The sequence below is a fragment of the Martes martes genome (assembly GCF_963455335.1).
Source record: "Martes martes genome assembly, chromosome: 4".
NCBI lineage: Eukaryota > Metazoa > Chordata > Mammalia > Carnivora > Mustelidae > Martes > Martes martes.
The window spans coordinates 176,504,121-176,523,392 of NC_137891.1; the positions used below are offsets into that span (position 1 = coordinate 176,504,121).

Here is a 19,272-nt window from a genome sequence, read left to right on the forward strand (position 1 = left end):
GTGTGTAGCTCAACATCAGATAATCTCAGTCCTTGAACTTGGATTGTAGTGATTTCTGAATATGTTAGTGCCTGCTAGGTGCCTGGAAGAAGCAAGCACAAATTCTTTTTAAAGTTATCATATTTTTCAAACTGTCCTATTAGTCTTCAGATTATTTCTGAACAATTTTTCAAATAAAATGTCCAGCACATAGTTAGAAACAGTCACACAAGGGAAAAAGATCACCATGAGTGGGAAACAGCAATAAACAAATTTCCCAGGCACTCCAGATATTGGCTTTTATCAGGCACAGACATCAGATAACTATATTATGCTCAAGGTAATAAAGATTAGCTGAAATTTTTAACGGAGAGAGAAAAAGTATCAAAAGAACGAAATAGAAATCCTACAACTTAATATATAATAAAATTCAGAACTTCATGGATTGGCTTAATAGCCAATTAGATACAGATGAAATAAAGAATTATGAAGTAAAAGATGTGTCTGCAGAATCCATAAGAAGCAGATAGACCAAAAAATAAAGATACAAAAGGGAGGGTAAATGATGAGGAAGATTCCATAAGGTCAAACATTGCTTTAATTGGAGTCCCAAGAGGAGAGAGGAGGAAGTAGGAAGAAAGCGATGCTTGAAGAAAGTGGCTGAGAAATTTTTCATAAGTACTAAGATGTTAAAACCATAGGTTGAAACAATTTCCTACAAATCCCAGTCATGAATAATAGTAAAAAAAGTGAAAATGAAGGAAAATGTTTAGACTGGTGATACAGTAAAGGCTTACATTTAAAAAATATAAAGAAACCAGGATGGGGAGGAGATATTAATAAGAACAATAATTTGGGGCACCTGGGTGGCTCAGTGGGTTAAAGCCTCTGCCTTCGGCTCAGGTCATGATCCCGGGGTTCTGGGATCGAGCCCCGTGTCGGGCTCTCTGCTCAGCAGGGAGCCTGCTTCCCTTCCTCTCTCTGCCTGCCTCTCTGCCTACTTGTGATCTCTCTCTCTGTGTCAAATAAATAAATAAGATCTTTAAAAGAAAAAAAAAAGAACAATAATTTGTTAGTAGATTTCTTAGGACCCAAATGTCACTGTGTACAAAAAAAAGATTGGTAAAATTGAACTACATTAAAATTAGCATATTTTTCCTCAAAAGATGTTATTAAGGGAGTAAAAATGCAGATCGTGTATTAGGAAAAGATAATTGCAACACGAAATCCAATGAAGGGTCTATATCAGATTTTTGGTCAAGCTGAAAGAAATCGAGAATAACTCAGTGTTTTAAACAGACAATAAACTTACACCTACAATTCACCAAAGAGGTCATCCAAATGACCAACAAAATGATGACATTAACTAGATAGGTATAAAACTTTACATTAACTCCAGACTGCTTAACTTACCAGGATTTGACAAATATGTGAAGCAAGAACTCAAGCATTGCTAATGGGAATATAAAGTGGTGAGGGCCACTTTGGAGACAAGCTTAACTGTAAAAGCTAAAGTTGGGGGTGCCTGGGTGGCTCAGTTAGATAAACATCTGAGTCTTGATCTCTGCTCAGGTCTTGATTTCAGGGTCATTAGTTTGGGTCCTGCACTGGACTCCACACTGGTCATGGAACCTACTTAAAAAAAAGAAGAAGAAAAGAAGGCTGAAATTATTTTTTGCTATAATAAACATTTCCATTCTTAAGTGTGTACCCAACTGATAAACCTACATTTCTTACATACCAGGCAACATATGCAAAAATGTTAGTAGCATTTTTTGTAACAGATGAATAAATAAAAATATTGTAAAAACAAGCAAACAAACAAAACCAACACCCCAAAACAGACTTTGAGCATAAAATAAACTCAAGTTGTTATTCTTCTGTTCATGCATTACCCACTTACAGCATATGTCTGAGAGTCTGTGATGTGTCAGGAACCATTCTAGGCATTGGGAATTTATTTAGCAGTGAAAAAAACAAAACAACAAAAAAGCAGAAAAAGTACCTGCCCTTAGGAGTTTACATGCTCATGGGGTTCATGAGATGTGGATTTTGATTTGAATTATGATTAAACAAAAGCCCAGCAGTTTGAAATTACCAACAATCCAACTAAAAATTTTATTTAACTTAACTCCAAATTTAATACAGGACAACATTCTCTCTTGTCCAGTCTTCTCTGTTAGCCATTCAATTCAATTGTCATCCTCCTAAGAGGAGTACTGAATTGTAGTTAAATGCTTTGCATTTTATAAAGGGGGGCTTTGTTTGTACTTTTTATCTGCGCTGTGGCAGACATGCATGCTTCATCTATAAAGGGAGGGACTAAAGGCAGATTTTTGAGCATTCTGTGTCCTGTTATGCCATATCCAGAGGTTTCATTGTTGCCACTCCTCAAGTGTTTTAAGTGTAAACAATGCAAAGAATGGGAGGGTTGAGTACAGGAAGAGATGGTGAAAGAATGAAGGAGACACATTTAATCTCATCAGAAATAAAGCCTAGGGGGCACCTGGGTGGCTCAGTGGGTTAAGCCTCTGCCTTCCGCTCAGGTCATGATCTCAGGGGTCCTGGGATCGAGCCCTGCATTGGGCACTCTGCTTGGCAAGGAGCCTGCTTACCCCCACCCCCACCCCCCCACTGCCTCTCTGCGTACTTGTGATCTCTGTCAAATAAATAAATAAAAGTAAAAAAAAAAGAAAAAGCCTAGAAGTATAGGGGCACCTGGGTTCCTAAGTCATTAGGCACCTGCCTTCGGCTCGGGTCATGATCCTAGGGTCCTGAGATTGAGGCCCCACCCCCACCCCGCATTGGGCTCCCTGCTTTGTGGGAAGCCTGCTTCTCCCTCTCCCACTCACCTTGCTTGTGTTCCCTCTCTTGCTGTGTCTCTGTCAAAAATAAATCTTTAAAAAAAAAAAAAAGAAGCAGCAGCAGCTTTGAAGTACAGACCAGGAAAGTCAGCTTTGGGCAACAGCAAGTGGCTAGAGTCAACTGGAAGAGGAGGAATGTTCAATTCACCTGATGAAAGATGCAAAATGCTTTAAAGAAACATTGAGGAGAAATGACTTACCCTGTCATAACTCCATTTTGAATCTTGTGGGCATCTCTCAGAACGCCATACCGCTTCAGATGTGTCTAACCAGAGATACAGTTTAATTCATGTGTTTGTAGTACATTCAGAGTATGTGTGTTCATTCAGTTTTAATAGGTGATTTTGCTAAGGTCAGGACATAACTACTGACAGAGTAGTATGTCACCATGGACTCAGGAGTGACAGTTGGACAACTGATTTATTACTGTTCACTTCACGTGTTAGAGGTAACTTGGAGGTAGCACTTCATTACACCAGTTATTCCAAATACTTTACCTCATATTGGAACATGCTTCAGGAGCAAAATGGCTCCTCGGCCATGGGTTCCCACTAGCACTGCTTATGTTCTGAGACAGCTTGGAAAATCGGGAGCATGCTAAGCATGGCCAGGGCTGGTACTTTCATAGTCTAGTCTCTTATTTGACTACCATAATTAACACGTAGCTGGCAACCCTTGCTCTTTTTAGGAATAAGAAGGATTTACCCTCAACACTATCAAATATATCAGCAGTACAGGCCCTTTTGCTTAAAGAAAATGACTTCCTAATGCTGACAACATTCATATCCAAGATTGCTGGGTGACTGATATGTGGACAGATCTCATCCCAATATGAGATGATACATGGTGTGATTAGTTTATGGTCTAATATGTTACACTGTTAGTTTACAGTTGTGTAAAAATGAAAAGCCAGGTTCTCTCCAGTGTATCTAGCTTACTGAACAGCCTTACTGAACTATTCCCCCTGACTCCCTTACTTCCTGGGAAACTATCTCAGACAACCCGTTTTTTTAAAAATATTTTGTTTATTCATTTGACAGAGCCCGATGCGGGGCTCGATCCCAGGACCCTGAGATCATGACCTGAGCTGAAAGCAGAGGTTTAACCCACTGAGCCACCCAGGCGCCCCCAGACAACCCATTTAAAACATGTCTTAGTTTTGATTGTGGACTACTGTTTAAAGAAAATTAAAGTTCTCACTGTAGCACATCACCTTTTTTTTTTTTTTTTTTTTTTGCTATTTTCCATGATCACACTTGCAAATATCTACCTTGTTCATTGTTACAGACTGTATATTTTTGTCCCCCACCTCCAGTTCATATGTTGAAGCCCTAACCCTTCGTCTGCTGGCATCAATAAGTGGGGCCTTTGGAAGGTAATTAGGCTAGATGAGGTCCTAATGGTGTAGCTTCCATGGTGAGATTAGTGCCTTCATAAGAGGAAGAGACTCAAGAGCTTCTGACCACCAGTTGAGGATATAGGAGAAAGCCGTAAGTCAGGAAAAGGATGGCCACCAAGAACTCAATCTGCTGACACCTTAGTCTTGAACTGAGAGACTGGGAGAAATAAATGTCTGTTGTTTAAGCCACGATTTTGTGGTAGTTAGTATAGCAGCCCTTGCAGACCAAGACATCCACTCATCATGTCTTTTCTAACTAAACAATTTCATTGGGTCTCCTGAGTAGTCTATGTCCAGCAGACAACACAGGCTGACTTACTGATGTCATAACCCTGTTGAATTTATCATCTCAAGAACAAAAATATTACCATGCATCACCATTCTCAGAGAATATGTTCTCACTGGCCTATTTCCATATTTCCACTACCCTGTTCATCATCCCAAGAACATTAAAACCATGTTCCAAAACAAGTCCTTAGGAGGTTGTGTAGCTAGGCATTCATTCATTTGAAGATATGTGTACTTGCAGATCTGTGGCCATTCTGGTGATTATTTAGTTTTAATATTTCCATTTGATTATATCTAAAAAGCCTCTCTACAGTCATGTTTTTTATGACTTGTACATGGGAAATCTCCCCTGATCATCATTTTGGTAGAGCAGGTATTCCTATTTCTTGCCATTTATGGTTTTCTCCCTAATTTCTTAGTGAGCAGACTTGGCTTATATGGTTTTTTTTGACACCCATGTTATAATTTAGATTACTCTTTTATTTTTAATCATAAACATGTCAGTTGCAGCTCTAAGTATATAAATAGAGCTATGTTAGCTTATTAAACTCTTGGTGATGTGCCAGCCACTATCGTTTGCATTATTTAAACTAATCTCATGTAATTCTTCCAACAGTCCTAAAAGACAGATGTTATCATCCCCATTTTAGAAAGAAATAAAGGTTTGGTGAAACTGAGTAACTTGGCCAAAGTCAGCTGGCAGAGCAGGGATTAGTTTCTGTTTCAACAGCTATTTTATAATTCAGTCTGTAGTCATTAGAATGTCTCCTTTTGCAGATGAAGAGACTAAAGCTCAATGTTCAGTGTTTCAAACATCCCATCCTTCTTCTCTGTGACTTACAAAGTGCTTCCACTAAACCTATTTCATTGGATGCTCAAAGCGGCACTCTAGGTTAGACTTGGGTATTGTGTCTCCCTTATTCTGGAGGATGAAATGGAAACTTGGGTTAAAAGAATTGCCTTTGTTTAAAAGTAAGTAAGCTTATCTTCCATTCCTTAATCCAACACTTTGAACATAGCCTTCCCTGTATAAAAAGTCTAAAAGGCATAGCTTTTTATATCCTTTGTGTAGGAAAAGCTCTCCCTTACCTTGTATCATTTCTACTTGTTCACTGTAAAGCAAAGTGTCATAAGTTGTATTTATTTAATCTTTTTGATTCATTTTAATTCTGGTCCCTCTCCTCATGAGAGCGTGGCTTGGATTTTCATACTGTTGTCCACAGTCTTTCCATTGCCTGCACATTACAATCCATAATACAAGAAACATCTCTTTAGGGCTGATAGATTGTGGCTCATCCGATTTTTATCTTACCGATTGTGTCCATAGAATTAATGTAGATGATGCTGGTAAATATTCCAAGAAGCTGGATAGAACTTTTTGGCTGGTTTACTGTGTTCCTGTAAAGCAACAAATTGGAAACAACTGCTGAGGGTTTTGTTCTGCTGATTTTTAAGAGTTTTAGTATGTTTTGGAACCCAATATCATGTTGTTGGTCTATTATATACCACCTTGCTTATGGATATGCTTTCTGGTTCTCTTTTGTGGTACGTTGTTTTATGTTCTGGGTCCTAAATAGAGTCCACTTTCGGCTTTTCCTTTGGAAAGCCCTTGCTTTCATGTAGCATTTCTTTCTTAAAGGCTGATTAAATGCCTGCCTTCCTTTGCAGTCTTGGAGTAGGCCTGACTATGCAATTATCTATGGTCACTTGAATTTGTTTGGCTTGAATTTGGTGATAAGGACATGTTAGTTTTTTTATGCTTACTAAAAAAAAATATTTGGTGAACTTACCCTCTTCCTGAGTTAATATTTCCAGCTGAAAACAATGTGTAATGAAATGCTTGCTCTCTTTATTGATTAGAACTGGACTTGTTGAGGCACTTGGCTGGCTCGGTCGGTGGAGTAAGTGGGTCTTGATCTCAGGGTTGTGAGTTTGAGCCCCACATTGGATGTAGAAGCTACCTAAAAATAAAATGTTTAGGGGTGCCTGGATGGCCCAGTGGGTTGGGCCTCTGCCTTCGGCTCAGGTCATGATCTCAGGGTCCTGAGATCGAGCCCCACATCAGGCTCTCTTCTCAGGGGGGAGCCTGATGCCCCTCCCCCCGCCTGCCTCTCTGCCTACTTGTGATATCTCTCTCTCTCTCTCTCTCTGTGTCAAATAAATAAAAATCTAAAAATAAATAAATAAATAAATAAATAAAATGTTTAAAAAAGCACTGGACTGTTAAATGGTCTTTCATGTGTCGTAGAGCATCTGTTGGAGAGTGTGTCCATCAGTTCTAGCACAAATCCAGTATAGCATCATAGTCTTCAATTCTCAAGAAGTTTCTCTAGCCATTTGACCTTAATCAACAACTGTCCAAGTTCATTCTGGTTGATAACATTAACTCTTTTGTGAGTGTAAATACAATGCATTCTGTTTTTTAACGAAGTTCTCCCATTAAACCTAGGGCAAAGACCATGCATTTCAGAACTTTGAGAGCCATTTTGTGATTCCAGAAAAAAAAACATTTTGCTGTGTTATACAGTAGCTGTTCAGAATGGTGCTTAGGGAGGTTGCATTTGTAAAATGATGCATTTTAGTCATTCAGTGTACCAGTCCACTTTCTTATAAGAACGTTTCTGTGTTACACATAACCAAGGTTACACATAACCTTGAAGATAAGAGCTATTGCTGTTACTAGAAAGCAGTTCTGAGACTCGAACAGAAACTCTGTAAGCATCTTGCCTCCACATGGTCTGCCCTCTCCAGTCTGGGTCTTCCTGTGTATGAAAAAAAATGTTGCACAGGTGGCCATTTTTTAGACTGAACTTTCAGAAAACTAGTATTTTCTTTGGGCACATAAGAAATAATCAGTAAACATAGTGCATTGATAGTCAAGGTAAGTACCAGCATCACATTGTTAATGACATTTCCCCAAGGATAGGATATCTCAAAAATCATCAAATTTGTCCTCCCCACCCCTCTTCTGCTTTTTTCTAGAATAAGGATCCCCACCCACAACTGTTTTCCTATGGCCATGCTTTATGTCATTTCTATCTGTTTCTTTAAACCACAGTACCTACAATGGTAGTAAAAAAACAAAGGTAAAACCCTGTAGAGTTACAAAGGTCTTAGATAAGGACAGAGCTGTAGTTGTCACAGTAAGACATGGATTTCAAAGTCAGCTAGAGGCACAACCAACCATAAAGATAGAGTACATTTATATGAAAGGAATGTATATCTTTTCTGTATAAAATTACAGACCTCTTACCACTAAAACATGAACTGCCTGAAACTAAATTGTGTACCTCTTGTAAAAGCTTACCTGTAGTTCATTCAGCATTACCTATAGTTAAGTAAAGACGATAGATATTTTGAGAGAATCATCGAATGTTTTAAGTAATCTTGATGCTTTTGCATTTTCCTATATGGATGCAGCTGAAAGTACCCATGGCAGACAAACCTGGTAACACAGTGAATTTCCGGAAGCTGCTACTGAACCGCTGCCAGAAGGAGTTTGAAAAAGATAAAGCAGATGATGATGTCTTTGAGAAGAAGCAGAAAGAACTCGAGGCTGCCAGTGCTGTGAGTATTTGCACAGAAAGACAGTGTGCTTATGCTCTCTTGTTAGCGAACAGCATTTTTATGAAGCTGGTTACATCTCCCTATTTCAGTAGATGACTGTGGCTTCTTTTTTCATGTGGAGACATATTGACGTTTAGAGGAATGCTTTATTCCGTTTAGTGCCATCTGTTAGAGCAGCTCAACGTCCTAAGACAGGAATTCAGAACCCAGATTTCAGAGGGGTCAATGAGTTCCAGAAATCTCCTGAAATGGATGCAAAGTTTTGGGTGTGGTGCAGTTTTCTAAGGAATAGGACTACAGTTACTGTCAGATTCTCAGACTATCCCTGACCTCCCACACAGCATAAGACCATGAGTCCAAGTGTATGTTCTTAGCATCTTGTGTGCAGTACAGTTGTCTTCATCAAGCTCCCATTACTCTTCCTTATACAACAGCCAGAGGAGAGGACGAGGCTTCATGATGAACTAGAAGAAGCTAAGGACAAAGCCCGGCGGAGATCCATTGGTAACATCAAGTTTATTGGGGAACTCTTCAAACTCAAGATGCTGACGGAAGCCATCATGCATGACTGTGTGGTGAAGCTGCTGAAGAACCATGATGAGGAGTCCCTGGAATGCCTGTGCCGCCTGCTGACCACCATCGGCAGAGACCTGGACTTCGAGAAGGCAAAGGTAAGCACCCCAAACTCAGAAGCACCCAGAGTGGCCTCTGTCAGTTGTGAAAAGAACTAGAACTAGAACCATCAGCAGGAGAGTTCCACCTCACCCCAGCAGTCTAGGCTCCTTCTTTGTCTTGTTTTGCCCTTCTCATTGTCAGGTGTTTGGCCAGTGAGCTCCTTACCACCTTTCCATCATGGTAAGTGATGAGGCCAACTTGGAAATTGTTCAGATTATTTGTCCCTTTTCCTTTTTCTGCATGACCATCTCACAGGTCTTTTTTTTTTTTTTTTTTTTTTTTAAGATTTTTCTTTCTTTATTCGACAGACAAAGATCACAAGTAGGCAGAGAGGCAGGCAGAAGGTGGGAGTTGGGGGGGGGAGCAGGCTCCCCACTGTGCGGAGACACCCCCCCCCCATGAGGGGCTCGATCCCAGAACCCTGAGATCATGACCTGAGCCGAAAGCAGAGGCTTTAACCCACTGAGCCACCCAGGCGCCCCTCACAGGTCATTTTTATGTATAGCATATTATCAGCAGAAATGCAAGGAGAATAGCTACTGTGGGCCAGGACTGAGGGTGTTACGGAAGTGAAAACCTAGGAGTTTTCTTAAGTTTATGCTCAAGTTAACCACAGGGCTATCTAACCATAAGAAATCATTAACAATATTATGACCCAAACATAACATGGTGCTCTCCACGTAAGGGGGCAGGAAAATTAGAAATGCTTTGAAGAAGTAGTATCAGAAATGTTTAATAACATCAGAATCAGCTGGGATTATGTTTGTGACAAAAAATCCCAAATATAGTGGTTTATGCAAGATTAAGGTTTCTCACTCGAGTAAGTAAAGTTCAGAGGTGAGAAATCTGAGGTTGGTTTGGTGGCTCAGGGGTGATAAACAGTTCAGTTCCTCGTGCTTAACATTCTGTCATCCCCAAAGTATAGCCCTTGTCCTTACATTCTCAGCAGAGAAGGTTGGAAAGAGGCAAAGGTCATGGCCACCTCTTTCTTAAGGAAGGTTCCAGGGGCTGCAGCATGACACTTCCATTTTTATTCTGCTTGCCTGTCATGTGACTACAGCCCTTAGAATACATAACCTTTATTTTGGGCATCATATGCTCAGTTAAAAATTCTGCCTCATTATCTTTTGGCTATAAGTTGTATACCTAGTCTTTTTAAAAATTTTATATGATAAAAGTACATTTGAGTTCCTCAGCCAAGCATACTGAATATTTTGTCCCTTGCAGCCACGTATGGACCAGTATTTTAATCAGATGGAGAAAATCGTGAAAGAAAGAAAAACCTCATCTAGGATCCGATTCATGCTTCAGGATGTGATAGACCTAAGGCTGGTAAGTAGAGAAATGTAAGGCAACTACTCCAGTCTTTTTTAAGGAGTCGGAATGGGGAGGATGTCCCAGTATGTGCATGTGTAAAAACATAATGCTGCAGGAAGGACTTCCAAAACTGAATTGACGCACTTCCATGACAGAGCTGTGTGAGAGAATACAAGCACATATACGTGCCTCTTACATTTCTTCTCTCTGTGCTAATTATGAAACCACACTGTATTTTTAAAGTCAGCCATTCTGAATTCAAACTGTGTTCAATTAAATTTAGTTTTAGTGTGCTTATCAGGACTCCTCATCTTCAAAATGGTTATATTTAACTTCCCTGAGCCTTACATATTTATTCTCTAAGACGGGGATGTTGCCTACCTTGCACAAGCTTTAGTGATGTGGTTATGTAAAGTGCCTAGCTCATAGGAAGTGTTGGTGTTTCTTCTCTGTTGTTTTTCCTGTATATCCTCCTGTTCTGCTGCTGCTGCTGCTTATTTCTCATAACAGGTGCAGTGTTTACCACTCCCACCTCTTTTCTCTATTCTTATTTACTGCCGCTGACCCTAAACTAGAGAAAGAGAATGCAGGTTCTACCTCTTCCCTGCCCTATACCTAGACCATATAGCACTGGTGATGGTTCTTTATCTTGCTAAAGGTTAAATGTGACCTCACGATTCTTCTTATTACCAAAGCCACTGCCAGGTGATCAGAATTTGTGGGCTGATTTGGACCTATTTGCCTCCTTGCATCTAGGAAATGTAAATAAACATAAAAAACTTCTTCACCTGTGCCCTCAATTACTTGTCGGGATTATGGTTGGGAAGGAAAGGGAGAAGTATCATTGTAATCAGACAAATTGTCTTGCCCTTAATAGGATAATCAAAGGGCAGAGAGGTGGCACTTTGTGCAGGATATGAGAACCATGATATGGAGGAAGAAAAATGCTAGTTCTCGATTTAGAGCCCCCATGGAATGCGATATGAATTAGGTACCAATAACCCAGATGAAGGCAAGGCTAAAGAACCCTGAGCTTTCTTGATTCCTCTTCTGGCTCCTCCTTACAAATATACAAGATAACTTTTTATTTATTTATTTTTAAAGATTGTATATATTTATTTGACACAGAGAGACAAGCAAGAAAGGGAACACAAGCAGGGGGAGTGGGAGAGGAAGAAGCAGGCTTCCAGTGATCAGGGAGCCTGCCCGAAGCGGGGCTCGATCTCAAGACCCTGGGATCATGACCAGAGCCAAAGGCAGATGCTCAATGACTAAGCCACCCAGGTGTCCCACAAGATAATTTTTTAAAAATAGATTTGGATCAGTCTTTCACTCTTTTTATTCATTAGCTATTGGAATACTCAGCATATAATAGTTCAGGGTTGGTTGAGACAAATTTAATTTTTTTTAAGATTTATTTATTTGAAAGAGAGAGAGCATGTGGGGATAAGAGGCAGAGGGAGAGGGAAGGAGAATCTCAAGCAGACTCCCTGCTGAGCATAGAGACTGTTTCGGGGCGTGATCTTACAAACCTGAGATCATGACCCGAACCGAATCAAGAGTCTGTGCTGCTTAACCAACTGAGCTTCCCAGGGGCCCCCAGACTAATTCTTTGTCTCTAATCCTAAACTGCACATGGTGCCATCTGTAAGACAGTTGAAAAAAGTACTATAGTACAGATTTTACATATATTTTATACTTTTCCAGCAGTGAGAAGTATAAAATAGATTTTCAAAATTTTATTTTGTTCATTTTTTGTTTACTAGCTGATAATGTTGTTTTCTCCTTTTATAGTGCAACTGGGTATCTCGAAGAGCAGATCAAGGACCTAAAACTATTGAACAGATTCACAAAGAGGCTAAAATAGAAGAACAAGAAGAGCAAAGGAAGGTCCAGCAGCTCATGACCAAAGAGAAGAGAAGAACAGGTGAGGGGTGGAGTCCAGTGGGGTGTTAGGAAAACTAGGGAGATGAATGACAGATGTTTAAAAATTCTATATTTAGATATGAAATGACATCAGAAAGAATAAAAACAAAAAATAGAGTGATAATTTGTAAGTGAAGCAGTTTCATCTGGAGACTGGTTTTTGAGTAAAACCCAAGAATGCAGGACTCATCATGGTTTCTTTGACTACTTTAAAGTCAGTAATCAACAAGACTTTATTGAGCATCTTCTGTATACTCAGAATTGGTGAGGGATATAAAAGGAAGTGGAAGATACAGTTTCTTTTCTCTGAAAGCATACAGTTTATCTGAGAAGACAAAACTAATAAAGGGAACATTTGTCAAGTAGAAGATAATAAAATTATGAAAGTATTCTCAAGATTGTTAAGACTCAAAAAAAAGAAAAGAAATATGGGGCAATGGGGAACAAATTATATGACACCACAAGGTTGCAATTGGCGAAAAGCAAAATGTAGAATATTCTATAAACAACCTAGTTTTTTTACAAAACAGTAATACCAATTAAAATACAACAAAAGCAAAAAACAGAAGGGAAACTGTAGATTAAAAAAATTTAAGAGGCTTGGCAACTGAATGCACTGTGCAGACCTTATCTGGACCATGATTTGAACAAACCAATTGTAAAAACCTATCTTTGAAAGAACTGGAGAAATCTGGATATGTACTGTTTATATGCTATTATGGAATTACTGTTAGTTTTTAAAGTTGGGATAACATCATGGTTATTATCTGAAAATGATAATTGTTTTTGGTTACATATGCATACACATGGATAAAATTATGTAATTCTTGAAATGCTACAGAAAAAAGGAGAAAGGATAGATATAAGGATATTTGCAAATGTTTTAAATTATTGTTGGGTGTTGAGCACATTGGGGTTCATACTATTTTCTTCTATGCTCGAAAATTTCCATAATCAAATTAAAATAAAAATCTTCAAATTTCCTCCAAAAAAAAAAAAGATTGTTAAGACTCAGAGGAGAAGAAGAAAGCAAGCTAGAACACATCTTTATTTTAGGAATGCACCCTTGAACTGAGTTCTGGTGGATGCTAAATATTTGGAATGAAAGGAATAATTTTAGTCATGAAATTAAAATAAATATATATTGTGAAGAGGCACAGACAAGCCCGATTGGAGCAAAATTTAAGTGTTGAGACTCAGTGGGAAAATGTTTGTCTGAAAGAATGGAGCCAGATTAAGAAATTTTGACTTTGTACATGGTAGACATCAAGGAGCCATCAAAAATTTTTAAACAAAGGAATGATGTCATGCTAGTGGTATATAAATAAAACAAGTCTGATCATTTTTACACGATGAATCAAAGGGCACATTGGACTCAGAAATGTTGCATTGCTGAAATCCTGGTAACAATAATTATAAAAGGAAGAAATGGGTGGGGAAATGTGAAAAGTGGCATAGAAGGCATTCTACACTGGAGAAAACAGGAAGTTCATTGACTAAGCATATGAACATTGGAAGAGGAAACTTCTTCAGAAGGGAAATGATCATTCTTCTCATAAACCTGTTTGTTTTGAGATGGCAAGAGACATCCAAATAGGAGCTTTCATTTGTCCACTGGGCTGTTACATGAGCATGGTGGTTACTGGGTCATGTAAGTAATGGTTGAGAGCATAGACTCTGAAGCCAGACTGTCTGGGTTTGAATTTCAGCTCTCCTACATCGTAGCTGTATGACCTTGCGCAAGTCACGTAATCTGTAAAATGGATCAAATAATGGTTGCTGGGGTTTGTGTGAGGATGAGGTGAGGCGTAACTTGTAAAGTGTTCAGCATAGCACCTGGCACATAGTCACTACTCAATGACCGTGAACTGTTCTTTAACACAAACAGTAGAGCTCAGAATGAAGTTATGAGAGATGAATCCTCCATGGAAGAAAGTGTTCTTTTAAGTTTCATGTGACACCACACTCCCTCACCTTCCTTGCCCTAGAACCTAGCACAGTGCCTTTCACGTAATGACTTATTATTGAACTAGACTGAAAGCCCAGTCCATGGAAAGATGTCCACAGATGACTAAAGAAAAGAAGTCTTGGGAAAATGACAGATAAAGAACAACTGGAGAGGAAGAAGGACTAGGATATAAGAAAAAAAAAACAAGAAACGAGTTTGTTCACGATCAGTAATACCGGATAGCACAAAGAAAATCATGTATGTGAGGATCAGAAGAGCTTTTGAATAGAGAGTTTGATGGTTTACATTCAACAAATATTAAGTGCCCGTCACTTAACGGGAGAAACAAAATCCCTTCCTTCATGCAGCTTACACCGTACCAGGGGGACAGACAACAGATGCTCAAATAAAATACGTAATTTTGTGAGAAAGTGTGAGTCGTGCCAGGCTTGGTGGGTAAAGGTACAGTTCTAAATAGGGTGATGGTGGTGCCTGTTAAAATTGGAATTTGAGTGAAGACCTGAAGCAAGTGTTGAGGGAATTAAGCCATGTGGGTATTTGTGGAAAGGTTTTTAGGCAAAGAGAATAATAAGTAAAAGGCCCTGAAGTAGCATTTTCAAGGAACAGCAAGGAGGCCAGAGTGGCTGACGCAAAGAACATAAGGAGAGAGTAGTGGAAGATAGGTACTTTGAGATTTGAGATGGGGGAGGCTGGATTACTCAGAGCTTGTAGGCCATTTAGAAGTAATTTGGTTTTTTGTCTGAGTGAGTTGGAGAGATTAATAGAAGTGTTTTGAGTACAGCAGTGACAGGACCTGACTTGCACTTAATTAGGGCCGTGCTGGCCGCAATGAAGCAGACGGGGGAGGATGGAAGCATTGGAGCTAGTGAAGATGTTTTTATGCTTTAAGTGTTGCTGGTGAAAACCAAAATGGTAGTGTGGGTAGTAATAAGACGGAGCTAGATGCTGAATATATTGTTAAGGGTAAACTGACAAGATTTGGTACCAAGTGAGAGAGAGAAGTAGGAACAGGGTTTCTGCCTGAGCAGCTGATGGGTTGGAGAAGCAGGTTTTGGGGGAATGAGCCAAGTGTACTGTGTCATTTACACTATTAAGTGTAATAAAAACTTTGTAATAAATACTTTCCATCTGATGTATCCTGAAGGGTTCTAATCATGCACTATAAACACTAGATTTGGCCCTTGTATCAGTTAGTTTCTCCTAGGTGGGCTCTCCTGGTATTTCTACCTGATATTTTCATGTCATCCTGGATGTTAAAGAGACGGTCAGCAATGCTTTAATCATCTCTTTGGTCCTTTTCCTTGATTTTCATTGGAGCTGCTGAGTTGAAAATACTGCTCACTCTGTCGCTGTCAAACTGACTTGAGGTAGATGAGAGACGTACACTCTGTTCTCCCTGCAGGTGTCCAGAGAGTGGATGAAGGGGGATGGAACACTGTACAAGGGGCCAAGAATAGTCGGGTATTAGACCCCTCAAAATTCCTTAAAATCACTAAGGTGAGTGTGACATTTAAAACACAACTTATTGAGAGAATGTAACTCTCAAAATTATTTCTTGCTCATATAAAATAGCCATATTGCAGATTTTGTAGGTGAGTATTTTTTTTTTTTTAATGCAGATGCTTTTCTCCAAGTCAGTATTGATCCGTATATTCTTACTACTCATTCCTGCTGTTCCTCTCATTTCTTGGAGAGTTTGCTAAGGGGGAAGTGATGAGTTTATGATGATAAAGTTATGAGATGCTTACTCTAGGAGAGATAATAATAAAGATACTTCAATAGCTATAAGTTGTAAGCTTTATACAATGTATCCTTAGCTCTGGGGAAGAAGCAACTACCTGTTGAAGCCTAGCTTGAATTAATGGTTTGCCATATCCAAGGCCTCAAAGAAATCACAGAAGACTACTACTAGAAATCATTCTGTGATGAAGATGTAATATGTTCTACCTTCCTCTCTTGAGAATCTGTGGGCGGTAAGAGGAAAGAGGTTTCTCCTAGCAGATGTTTTCAGCAGTAGAAGTTGATCACTGTAAGTCAGGTGAAGAACCTTGGAGAACATAGAGCAAGTGGCATTACCTTTTGTAAAAGTAAACCTCCTACAGCCCAGTGGGTTTTACAAATCATGTGCAAGTCTGGTTTGATCCTTCCTATGTCATGTACTTTGCATAGTTCTGAAAATTGGCAGCCTACCGGTAGGATACTAATAGCAATCTAAAGCTGTTGTGGAATCACCAAATGAAAGAGAACTGACAGAAAGAAAAAGAGTTTGAGAAAATTGGAAGAAGATGGACTATGTCATTTTCATCTTCATGTCAGAGTATTGCTTCAGGATAGAACATTCCATCTCTAGATTGCCCTTGATTTTAATTAGCAAAGATCCTATTCTCTAAGATTCTGGTACATTCTTCTAGTTATTTATGTCTCAGTGCAGGGATTCCATTGCTGAATACAGCTTGATTCCCATCCACTTCTGTTTCTAGCAAGAGACTATTTTATTTTAACAAAAATCTTATGTTAAAAAGACAATCCCTCCAATATCAACTCCAGCATCTTTGAAAACTATATCAGTACTTACTAATAATATTTGTGTTTTTACATATTGTTTCCATGCATGGATGCTATAAAAATGAATAGTGTTGGTATTAAAACTATAATATTATTAATATTGTGCAAATTTTTAAATTCTTAATAAATTTTGTGTATATTCCGATAGTTACAGTGTAGGTACTCTACTTAAATACCCTAGAAAAAGTTGAAAACCATTAAACAAAGGCATTGTTAACTGGGAGAGATTCGTGTGAAAGCATGTGGTAGAGCAAGGCAGCACTATGAGAATTTATGAACACTTTTATTGCAAAGAGCTACATTGCAGCTTTTGGTATGTGTTTTCTATTTAATATTGCATTCTAATTCCATTCATTTGTGCTGAAGTTGTGTTTGGGGGATTAAACCTTAAAGAGGCATTTTAACTTCCTGTCTAATTTCCTATATTCACTTTTTTTCTTATTGCCTTTTATCGAATACTACGATTCCACTTCTCCATCCTTAGCTCCCACATATTAGGCTTTGCTGAAATATGAAATCTTTGTGCCATCTGACCTGTTTTCTGACAGTAAGGTGAAGAGATTAATCTGTTAATTTTGTGGTATACAAAATTTATATATTCACTGGGCATTACTAGACAGGAGGAATTACTAGAAACTGCTTACATTTAGTCAAATGGTGTACCAACTTAGAGGACCTGAATGCATTCTGCAGACCAGTGGTTCCAAACTGTTTTGTGGACGCTGGATTCCAAGAAAGTAGTTCAGGGTCCACCAGAATCCCGTGTGAATGTGAACAGCTCCAGTTTATATTTCTTAAATTGTTATTCCAAGGAGTATTCTTTTTTTTATTTTTTTATTAAAGATTTTATTTGTTTGACAGAGAGAAATCACGAGTAGGCGGTGGGGGGGGGGTGGAGCAGGCTCCCTGCTGAGCAGAGACCCCGATGCAGGGCTCAATCCCAGGACCCTGAGACCATGACCTGAGCCGAAGGCAGAGGCTTTAACCCACTGAGCCACCCACGCGCCCCCCAAGGACTATTCTTTTTGCCAAAGTTGGTTTTCACTGCACTGAAGGGGGAAAGAAGATAAACCATTCTAGGGGCACCTGGATGGCTCAGTTGGTTGAGCAGCTGACTCCTTAATTCCACTCAGGTCATGATCTCAGGGTTGTGAGATCCAGCCCGGCTTTGGACTCTGTGCTCAGCAAGGAGTCTACTTGAGATTCTCTCTTTCCCTCTCTCTCTGCCCCTCCGTTCCACTCGCATGCATGCTCACTATCTCTCTGAAATAAATAAATCTTTATAGGAAAAGAAGAAAAATCATTCTGGAATGTTTCCTGTAATTGGTTTGTGGTCACTTATGTTACAGCCCACAATTGATGAGAAAATTCAGCTGGTACCTAAAGCACAGCTGGGCAGTTGGGGAAAGGGCAGCAGTGGTGGAGCAAAGGCAAGTGAGACTGGTAAGTAAGCAGTGTCCCTTCTTGGGAACCTGGATGTGGTCTGTCAATATTCAGCTTATAGCACACTCCCACAATCATTTAATAATGGTTTTAGGAAAAGATCTATAGACGAAGGGTGCCCAAACTTACTGGTGTCCCTCTCACTGTGGATCCTTAGGTATTTTAAATATTTACAATTTTTTTAGTTCAGTTAGGCTATTTAATTTAAGACTTTAGTTTCTTAGGTTCCTTTGTTAAAGTTGATGTTCACTAATTCAGTATAACTAGAGAAATTACTAGTACCCCAAAGGAAAAAGAAAACTCATTTTGCTAAGAAAAAGAATTGTAAAAGGAAGTTGTGAAAGAATTGGAGTGAAATATTTTTCAAAAATTTGAAACAAAAGTCACATTTTGAGGGGCACCTGGATGGCTCAGTTGTTTGAGCGACTGCCTTCGGCTCAGGTCATGATCCCGATCTTCCAGGATCGAGTCCCTCATAGGGCTCCCAGCTCTTTGGGGAGTCTGCTTCTCCCTCTGACCTCCTCCTCTCTCATGCTCTCTCTCACTCATTCTCTCTCAAATAAATAAACAAAATCTTAAAAAAAAAAAAAAAGTCACATTTTGAGAGATTTGACCTTAGGCCTCAAGTGTTAGATCATGACAAACACATCTTTTTAAAGCTAAGAAAGTCCGATGGAAAATAAAAAACTTCATTGTTAACCTCCTTTCCATATTTCCCTTCTATTAAGGAATTTTGACCTTTGCTTCTTTAAATTTTAAAAAATTGTACTATTGGGAAGCCTGGGTGTGTCAGTCAGTTAAGCACCTGCCTTCAGTTTAGGTCATGATCCCAGGGTCCTGGGATTAAGTCCCGCATTGGGCTCCGCTTTTCCCTCTGCCTGCCGCTCCCTGCACTTGTGCTCTCACTCTCTCTACAAATAAAACTTGTTAAAGATTTTATTTATTTATTTGAGGTAGAGAGAGTACACAAGCAGGGGGGAGGTGCAGAGGGAGAAGGAGAAGCAGACTTCCTGCTGAGCAGAGAGCTGGATGTGAAACTTGATCCCAGCACCCTGGGATCACGACCTGAGCCAAAAGCAGACAGTTAACCAACTGAGCCACCCAGGCACCCCTAAGAAAAGTTTTTAAAATAAATTGTGTTATTCACTTAAGCCCACATGCAAATTTTACATAATATAAATACATAGGATTTGTATTAGCTTTTCAGTATTTTATTTTGTTTTTGCTTGTCCCCCTCCTTCCCTGTCTACCACTCCCACCCCCTTGCCTACCTAGGATAA

At 39.3% G+C, this 19,272-nt stretch overlaps 1 protein-coding gene across 21 annotated transcripts in view; it reads left to right on the plus strand.

The window, feature by feature from the left end:
• The window catches only part of EIF4G3 (eukaryotic translation initiation factor 4 gamma 3), a 343,452-nt gene that overhangs the window by 283,482 nt on the left and 40,698 nt on the right, over window positions 1-19,272 (plus strand). For all 21 annotated transcript variants that reach the window (XM_080801932.1, XM_080801933.1, XM_080801934.1 and 18 more), the window contains 6 exons: window positions 7,951-8,097; window positions 8,532-8,768; window positions 10,000-10,104; window positions 11,884-12,016; window positions 15,387-15,481; window positions 17,899-17,992. In XM_080801932.1, the coding sequence (XP_080658058.1) occupies window positions 7,951-8,097; window positions 8,532-8,768; window positions 10,000-10,104; window positions 11,884-12,016; window positions 15,387-15,481; window positions 17,899-17,992 (811 nt within the window). The remainder of the gene's footprint in view (window positions 1-7,950; window positions 8,098-8,531; window positions 8,769-9,999; window positions 10,105-11,883; window positions 12,017-15,386; window positions 15,482-17,898; window positions 17,993-19,272) is intronic.